The sequence below is a fragment of the Gekko japonicus genome, unplaced genomic scaffold (genome assembly GCF_001447785.1).
Source record: "Gekko japonicus isolate JY-2015 unplaced genomic scaffold, Gekko_japonicus_V1.1 scaffold4888, whole genome shotgun sequence".
Lineage (NCBI taxonomy): Eukaryota > Metazoa > Chordata > Lepidosauria > Squamata > Gekkonidae > Gekko > Gekko japonicus.
In genome coordinates, this window is record NW_015171648.1 from 54,981 (window position 1) to 64,764 (window position 9,784).

Consider the following 9,784-nt stretch of genomic DNA (forward strand, 5'->3'; position numbering starts at 1 on the left):
CCCTTCCTCAGTTCCCACCTGCCTTACCTGAGATCCCTGAAACCGGTGTCGATTCTCAGAGTGGATCACTTTCCCGGACTTACCACTACGATGTTTGCCTAACCGGTGGATCACTAAGCAGCGAGTTCAGATTCCTTAGGCCTCTTATTCCTGTTTTCTCTATGGGGGACCCAAACATTTCTGAGAATCACAGGATTTCTTCTGTCTCTCAAGAGGCTCCTGAGCAGGCAGAGGGACAGAATCAAAGAGAACAGGTTAGTAGGTTTTTAAACTTCCTTATATGCTAAAGATTTTTCAGCAGGGTTGTATGACTGAATAAAGTTTTTGTTGAATAGTCAATCACATTGCATTTTTTCCCTCCATCCTCTTTTTCTGAATATTGTTCCTTGTATGGTGGCTAGATAGCTGCTGGCCACTGGCCTGTGTTCCCATATACTTTCCCCTCCTACATCTCCTTTCCCATGATCAATTGTCCCAGTTCCCTTTCTCTTAGACTTCATAACTCAGTGTCAGTATGCAAATCTTCTGCCCCTGAATAGCATGTGAGTGTTTTCCCTCAGCCTGCCACCATGCTGTACATTTATTTATTTATTTATTTATTATTAGCATTTTTACTCTGCCCTCCCCGCGAACAGGCTTAGGGCGGCTTACACGGGGGCACAAGCCCATACATAAAAACAGTATAAAACAGTAAAACTATTAAATCACAACAAAAACAGAATAAAGTGCTCCATACAAACAAGATGGTCTCCGATGATGGTATCAGTCATTTCATTAGGGTGATATTGTCCTGTTGATGGTCCAAGGCAGTCCAGCAGTATCAGTGCCATGCAAAATTGTGGCAGTTCTTCCGGGGACCGCCCCTAACCCTGTTGTTTTCTCCACCATTGAGGGTGGTAGTAATGATGATGGCCCATCCTTGTTCAGTCTAACATATCTCCAGTCTCTCTGGCCCTGGACATCTCCTTTTCCTCCCATCTTTTACTTCAACCTCTGCCTCCAAGCCTTTTTGGCCAAGTCTGGGAGTTTCCCTGTTACGTATTAACCATGGACTGCACACGTGGTTGGACCAACATGTGGTCAAGTGCTAGGGTTAAGCTTCACTCAAGAGACAATAGCCGGCTTGGATCCTAGTGTGGACCATTCGGCCACCCCGGTTCTGGGAGTGGACCCATGGGTGTTAGGGCACTGTAAATAGCCTATCACGGGTTGTGTGTGTGTGTGTGTGTTGTGTGTGGTGTTCTTGGGGATTTAAGCAGGCTCCGACCTTGCTACTGTGTCTTTTAGTTCCTGATACTTCTAATAAACTATGAGCTGATCACTATGCTACGCCTCGGAACTCAGTATATTTTATTCCCTGTGCTTTGTCCCCTATCCACTGGCCTCTTCCCCACTAAAGGTGGCTTTGTATAGTAGTTATGCCATGCTCCCCACCCCAATACTTTTTATTTATTTATTTTCATTAATATTCCACCGTTCTCACTGGGATGTACAGTGGAATACAACTATGATAGAAATAGTTGGAACATTGAACTGAGCTCAGTAAGTGATTAGTGATTTGTCAAGTGCAAATGAAATGTGTATATCTTTAAAGCATATACTTGCAAACCCTGATGGAATATATGAGGCGTTTTAAAATGCAGGACTCTTATCCACACTTTTCCCCTGCAGGAATACTTACTGCGTAGTACATATTATAAGCGGTTGGAGCTCACTCTTCTATTGTGCTGTAGATGTGCGGGCTGAGTTACAAGATGAGATTTCAAAATAATATGAACTCAGAATGATGTGTGAAAGGAACAGTCCACTAAAGAGATGTCACCAGTTCAAAATAAGAGCAGTCACTAATCCCATCAAGAAACATCAGAGTCAATTCTCTACAGCGACCTTTTTTGTGCAGGTTACAAACTACTTTCAAGCCATCGACCCCCTCAGAGAAGACCATTGTGACAGCCCTTCTCCACTCCCACAGAGTGCATAACACCGAGGAATTTCAGACAGACGATATAATCCAGAAGAGGAACGGTTCCCAAACAGTTTCTGGTCTGTCATTTCAGACAGAACCGTTTTAGAACTGGTTCCCTACCGGAATATATTTGTAATTTCACATACAAACGCTTTTCTCCCATTTAGGAAACGGGGCTGAAGCGTTTTACCTGTCAACCGCTTCCAAGTAGTCTTCAGTTACCCTATGGAGTCTCAAAGCAGCTTATCATCTCCTTCCCTTCTTTTCCCAACAATAGGCACCCTGTGAGGTAGGTGGGGCTGAGAGAGTTCTGAGAGACCTGTGACTGGCGGAAGGTCACCCAGCAGGCGTCATATGGAGGAGTGGGGAATCAAATCTAATTCTCCAGATTAGAGTCTGCCACTCTTAATCACTACACTATGCTGGCTCTCCCAGCCCCTTTGATAACAGGCCCTCATTCAAACACTTCACTGAGTTATTGGAGCTGGAGTCTCATACACTCACTTGCCACCATTTATTTGTATCCTGTACTGTAGCCATAGACTGAGATATGAACTTGTGTGGGGGTGGGGGTGTTTCTGTCCCTGGGACATGCAGCCCACAGGGTTAAACAAAGAGGGGGTTAACTTTTATTTATGGTTTGAACGTAACACTGAAGAAAGTAAGGTAGAGGTTTACAACGTTTCTTTTCCCTTGAACTTTCACACTGTTTCCCTATTCCAGCATTTGGGATTTTTTTGTTGTAAATTGACTTTCCTTTCCATTAAGCTTTAAGCTGCTCTCAGCTTCACTCAGTCAGATATATTTGGTACCCTCCAACTCCCCTCACTGCCAACTCTTTAACTGCTCTCCTAACCAACGCTCCCTCTATGCTGTGGAGTCTTGTGAGCAAAAATTTCACTTTATGAGCTGCTGCCATTAAAGTCGTGAGCGAGCGATTGGGCTACTGCATAAATTAGTGTGCTCTGAAGCCATCCTTCCTGAGCTAAGACAAAAATGTGTGAGCTGGAGACTGAAAAACTGTGAGCTAGCTCACACTAACTCAGCTTAGAGGGAATACTGAGTGCTATTTTCTAGCTGTCTCTCACAAACATTCCAACAACTCTTATTGGTCGCTCTTAGGGAAAGGTGGAACCTAACCTAACCATCACCACTATCTTCAGCATTTCGACAGCACCAGCAGGGAAAGGAATGACGTGCCAGACTGGCAGTGTGTGTGTGCGCAGAGAAATGCTTCTAATGATAAATATGGTGTAGAAGCACTCTGCAATTGCTATTAGCTCCACTGCTCCCCAAAACTATCTTTCGTGAGTTTCCCACTTGGTTCTTTCTGGCAGTAGAGTTCCTACTCCTTCCACTCTGTGCCACAAGCCATCTCCCATCAGATTTCTTTCAGCTTCTCCTCTTCCCCACCGCAAAGGTGTGTCTCTCCTGAACCCCAAGCTGTGTGAGGTACATACGAAGAATAAGAAAAAAGACAGCTGTCTCCAAGTAATTTGAACTGCCTTGCTGATTAGGATACTACAGTTCTCCAACAGATAACTGGAAAATTCTTTGTGTCCAGTTATAGTAAAAGAAGTTTATTAAGAACATGGCAGAATGTGCATGCATGAAATGCTACTGATTGCACTGTACTGTGCCATTTGCACATTTGAAAGGTAACTGCCCAACAGGCTCAATGAAAATTCTGTTCTCTACATACAACCGGAAAACAGAATATCAGCCAAACTGATGGGTCCTTGAACATCCCTGACATAGATTAGGCCCTAACAGGGTTCCTTAAACTCAGATTCATCTTAAGTTTTCCTCTAAGGGCGCTCCACCCATGAAGCTTCTTGTTAGAAGTACTGGCCATTTGGTTATGAAACCCTACATTGTCCAAGACTAGAGTATTTAAAGTATTGGCTTCTTCCAATTAATGAGCTCATCATCTAAAATCAATACCAGTGGGTCTGATCACCATGTGCAGAGTCAGGTCATCTCTGTCGTGGCACTTCCACAATAGAGGTTTCCCCCCCAAAGCATTCTGGTTCCCTCTCCTCCCCTACTGTCCTTGTATAGATAAGCATTTTATTCCCCTGGCACCCTGATGACTACAGTTACTGGTGGTATTATTGTTCTTATGAAGAATCTTTAAACTGCTGGTTTTATAGTTAATTTTAGTGCAGTTGGATTATTAATAGTAGTTTTTTTAATTGTTTTTTAATTTGTACAATACCTCATAGCTAAACTTTGCAAAGAATAAAGGATATAATTTTTTAGAAAGTGAACTTTGGCTGCGATCACACACAGTAATTAATCCACTTTCAATCCACTTTCAGTGCACTTTTCCAACTGGATTTTACTGTGTGAACTGGAAAAACCCAGGTGGTAAGTGCACTGAAAGTGGATTGTTTAATGTGTGTGACCTCAGCCTTTAACTCGTATCATGAAGGCTGGTGTGTATGTTTGAGTATTGCACTCAGAAAAAAAACAAGCATAGCCATGAGATACTGGTTGTTGTTACTGGGGACCCACCTTCCCCAATGCAAGTTTATTTATGAGGCAGATGGCCATGAGATAAACAAATATATTTAAAACACTTAGTCATATGGAGAAAATACGACGTTTCACTTGTTCGACAACAAGCATGCTTTCTACTGTCTAACAGATAAATACACACCCCATGTTTTAATGTCTTGAATGTTTTAATGTTGAAATTGTTTTGATGATCGCCACCTTGGGGACATTATTTGGGTAGAAAAGTGGCACATAAATGCTTTAAATAAATAAATATTAACATTTTTCTAATAAGCCCACTGTTTTAAAACTTTTTCAGTCTCAGAGAAATACACTAAGAATTCTGGGGAAACATGCAGAGGTTGATGAGTCCCAAGGGTCTATAGGGGCCATGTTACATTATGAAAGATTATATAAATATGCATTACGAAAGATTATATAAAGAACGCAAGCTCTCCTTGCACAAGATACTTCATGTTCAGTCGTAAGAAGCAATTTAGAGGAGTCATATTATTGTTGAAACACAAGGTGGTGCAATTGCACCACACAAAATGCAGTTTCAGGGAATATCAGCTCTCTCACAAAACGGCTGTCTTCACTAGAAGGGATCTCAAAGAGAAAACAGCCTTCACTGCAGGCAAAGAGTCTGAAATTTCAGGGGCGGAAAGCCACTGCTCTCTCTAACCAAAAGCAAGGACAGGATAAACGAAAGATTTGCCTCAGGAACCACACAACAATCACTTCCAGCAGCTGCTTTACAAAGAACTATTCTGTGCATTGGATGTGCCTGGAAGGAGGCTGAGACAATGGAGATGCATCCCAACAACTGGCAAGGTTGGTCTTTTTTCTTCTATCTCTGCATGTGTGGGGCAATATGTGAGTCCTTCCATTACTCAGTGCCTGAGGAAAAGAAAAGTGGGTCTCTGGTGGCAAATGTGCTAAAGGATTTGAAAATGGATGTGAAGGAGCTCTCTGCTCGCAGGGCCCAGCTTGTTTCTGAAGGCACCAAGCAATATTTCCAGCTGGATCCTCACACTGGGAATGTGATATTAAAGGACAGAATAGACCTAGAAGCTTTTTTTGGTCAGAAAGACCCTTGCATCTTGGTTTCAGAGATTGTACTGGAAAATCCATTGCAAGTGCACAGAATTGAGGTTGAAATAGAGGATGTGAATGACAATTCCCCACAGTTCTCTAAAAAGGAATTCCTCTTTGAAATACCTGAGCACATGCCAACAAATACTCGATTCCCTTTAGAGAAAGCCAAAGATGCAGACAGGGGAGAAAATGCTGTGCAGAATTACACACTTAGTCCAAATGACCACTTTCGTCTGGATGTGCAAAGCCACAGTGATGGAACGAAATTTTCAGAATTAGTATTGGAGAAACAATTAGACCGGGAAGAGGAAACACGTCTTTTTCTGACTCTGTTGGCTGTTGATGGAGGGATCCCACAGAGAACAGGCACAGCACAAATTATCATTGAAGTTATAGATTCAAATGATAATGCTCCTCATTTTGATCAAAATGTTTACAAAGTGAAAATAATGGAAAGCAGCGAACCGGGCTCACACGTAGCCAAAGTGGAAGCACATGACCGTGATATTGGTTCTAATGCAGAAATCACTTACTCCTTCAGCCAGGTGCCAGATGATGTACAAAGATTATTCAAATTAAATAAATTTACTGGGGAACTAACTGTGGCCGATGAAGTTGATTATGAAATAAATAGAGTTTATGATGTGAATATCAAAGCCGCTGATGGAGGAGGACTCACCGATTACTGCAAAGTCATTGTGGAGGTTGAGGACAGGAATGACAATGCCCCAGTGATGACCCTCACATCTGTCACTAGCCCCTTACCAGAGGATTCTCCCCCAGATACTGTTGTGGCCCTTTTCCGTGTCACAGACCGAGACTCTGGAGACAATGGCAGAACTGCCTGCACCACTGAGGCAAACTTACCATTTGTGTTAAAAGCGACGGTGACCAATTATTTCCAGCTGGTGACCCACCGAGCATTAGATCGAGAAACAGTTTCTGAATACAACGTCACCATCACAGCCACAGACTGGGGCTCTCCCAGACTCACTTCCAGAAGAGTAATTAACATTCAGATCTCAGATGTCAATGACAATGCTCCAGTATTTCAGAAGTCCACATTTGAAATGCATCTATGGGAAAATAATATTCCAGGTCTGCTGATAGGTTTGGTCCAAGCCAAGGATACGGACATGGAGCAGAATGCCAAAGTGACTTATTCTGTTTTGCCTGGGAAGGTCAGCGATCAACCTGTGTCCTCTTATGTCTCCATCAACTCTGAAACTGGAAATCTGTATGCCATCCGATCCCTAGACTATGAGCAGATAAAAGATTTCCAGGTGACTGTCAGAGCTGTGGACCATGGTTCTCCACCCCTGAGCTCTGAAGCTATTGTCCGAGTTGTTGTCATGGATGAAAATGATAATGCCCCATTCATCCTGTACCCTCTTCAGAATGGCACTTCCCCATCCAATGACCTGGTTCCCAGGGGGGCGGAGGCTGGCTACCTGGTCACCAAGGTGGTGGCAGTGGACAGAGATTCTGGTCAGAACTCGTGGCTTTCCTATGAGCTCCTGAAGGCCACAGAACCAGGTCTGTTCAGTGTTGGAGCCCAGAATGGAGAAGTGAAAACCATGAGGCCCATTAATAAACGAGACACCTTCAAACAGAAACTTATCATCGGAGTCAGAGATAATGGGCACCCTCCCCAGTCTACCTCTGCCACACTAAGTATTCTGCTAGTGGATGGCTTTTCTGACCCTTATATGAAAATGGTGGATATCCCGAAGGATGAAGTGGTGGAGGGGGAAGACCGTACCCTGACGTTGTATCTGGTCATATGCTTGGCTGCCATCTCCTTCATTTTTCTCATTTCTGTTGTGGTGTTTGTTGCCATCAAGATTCAAAAAAGGAGGAAGTTCCTAGAGAGCTCCGCCCTGAATTTCCCATTGGGACCAAATTTTCCTGAGAACTGTGGAGATGCTGATGCTGGATCCCTCTCCCGGGCTCACAACTATGAGGTGTGCTTAGCTGGTGGGTCTCTGAACAGTGAGTTCAGGTTTCTCAGGCCTTTCTTTCCTGTGTTTTCTGTGGAGCCTGCTCAGTCCCAGGGGGCTCAAAGGATTTCACCCGGTTCCCAAGAAGTTCTCAGTCATGGAGCAGAAAATCAACATGTATGTCAGGTGACAGTATAATTTTACATTTAAATATTTTTTGTATATTAATTCCTAATGTTTATGTTCTAAAGTTTACATTTCAAAATTCTCTTTGACACCGTGAGAGTTGAGCATCTTATTTCCCTATGGAAATTAATGTAAATGAGAGGATAAAAGACTCTTCTTCTTTTTGTTTCTCCTGATCTACATATTTTATTTCTCCTGATCTGTATATAGAGAAAAATAACTATATCTTTGATTATGTTTGCATACAATCCTACACACTGATAACATACCTGAGCACAAACTAAAGCTTTTCCTCTTAACTGAAACTAGCATTGACTCACTACTGTAGAATTTTCATGTTTATTTTTTATGTCATACCCAAATTTAATGGAATTGGAAAACATATTTTGGGAACACAGAAACTTGCTCTGTAGCTGCCCTCATGAGAACCTGTGAATAAACAGAATTTTAAAAGAAAAGAATGGAGGGTTGGTTGAAGAAAGTAAAGCAATCATACGTGAAGCAACATTAACCTTCCCTACAGGAAAGATGGCCAGTCAATGAAAGTCAGAACTTTCTACATTTTGACCAGAGCTTGAAGATACGATCTAGGACAGTGTTTCCCAACCTGTGGGTCAGTACCCAAAAGTAGGTCGCAAAGCCTCTGCAAGGGGGTCATAAGCCAGCCCTCCCTAATGGTCGCCACTGCCCTTTTCATTGCTTTCTTTGGTACCTTGGAAGCCCAGATCTGACCTTGGAAGCATCATCATCCATGTCATACATTAGTTGGTATTTTTTCTGCACTGCATATCCATGTCCTGATTAGTGCTCCCTCTAAGCTGTTGAGTCTTGTAAGCAAAAAATCTACTTTGGGAGCTACTGGCATTAAAGTTGTGAGCGAGCGATTTGGCTACTACATAAGTTAGTTTGCTCTGGAGCCATCCTTCCTGAGCTAAAATGAAAATCTGTGTTTGTTGTTCAGTCGCACAGTCGAGTCCGACTCTTCGCGACCCCATGGACCAGATCATGCCAGGCCTTCCGGTCTTCCGCCATCCTCTGAAGTTGGCTCAACTTCATGTTCGTTGCATCTATGACACTGTCTAACCATCTCATCCTTTGCCGTCCCCGTCTTCTTCGACCTTCAGTCTTTCCCAGCATCAGGGTCTTCTCCAGTGAGGGCTCCCTTCTCATTGGGTGGCCAAAGTATTTGAGCTTCAGTTTCATTATCTGGCTGGAGGCTAAAAAACTGTGAGCTAGCTCTCACTAACTCAGCTTAGAGGGAACACTGGTCCTGGTGGTCGCTGGAGTGAGTGAGAATCTTAGGGAGGATGGATTAATGGAGGAGAGTGCGGTCAAAGGCTGGAATGTAAACTCCATTTGAAAGACTGTGTATGTTGGAATGCCACTTGTTTGAAGTTCATGGTGGGGGCAGCAAGCGCCTTTTGTACATTGTTGGTCTCTCAGGAGCATCTGGTTAGCCAGTATAGAAACCATTTGAAAGACTGTGTATGTTGGAATGCCACTTGTTTGGAGTTCATGGTGGGGGCAGCAAGCACCTTTTGTACATTGTTGGTCTCTCAGGAGCATCTGGTTAGCCAGTATAGAAAATGGAATGCTGAACTGGATGGGTGCCAAGGCCATAGTTTATCTAGGGTGCTGAAAAACCTTGGGCCAGCCTTGGTTTGGTCACTATTCCAACCAGGCCCAAAAGGTTGGGATCTGCTGATCTAGGAGACCATGGCACCATGGGTGCGTTCAGATGGGGGATTTACAACGGTTAGGGTGCCGGTTCCAACCGGTGTACTTACGGGCGTTCACACGGTGAACATCTGCCTCCGGTCCCTAACCGTTATAAATCCCTTTACACCGTTGCACTCTGCCACTAGGTCCGAAGTGGTGGTAAACAGAGTGCAACGGTTGTCATTGCTGTACCCCGGCATCTGATCGCTCTCCTCCGTTGCCCAGCTACTTCCGTCAGAAGCCTGAGGCTTCCGGATTTCCCCCGCCATTTTTAAAAAAACCTTAGCGATATGCGCTCGTGCAAAGCTTCGCCCTGAGCGTTCTTTTTTTTTTTTTTTAAAAAACCCCTTACTTTAACTTCCCTCCTCGGCTCGTC

At 43.6% G+C, this 9,784-nt stretch overlaps 2 protein-coding genes across 2 annotated transcripts in view; both read left to right on the forward strand.

The window, feature by feature from the left end:
* Window positions 1–4,907, forward strand: part of LOC107117821 (protocadherin beta-16-like) — a 7,027-nt gene extending 2,120 nt beyond the window's left edge. The window contains exons 2-3 of the mRNA XM_015419986.1: window positions 12–254; window positions 4,785–4,907. Of these exons, the coding sequence (XP_015275472.1) occupies window positions 12–254; window positions 4,785–4,907 (366 nt within the window). The remainder of the gene's footprint in view (window positions 1–11; window positions 255–4,784) is intronic.
* A 364-nt stretch (window positions 4,908–5,271) lies between these two features.
* LOC107117822 (protocadherin beta-16-like) lies at window positions 5,272–7,701 on the forward strand. Its single transcript, XM_015419988.1, has one exon. It carries the CDS (start codon window positions 5,272–5,274, stop codon window positions 7,699–7,701), a length of 2,430 nt encoding a protein of 809 aa, XP_015275474.1.
* The last annotated feature ends 2,083 nt before the right edge of the window (window positions 7,702–9,784 follow it).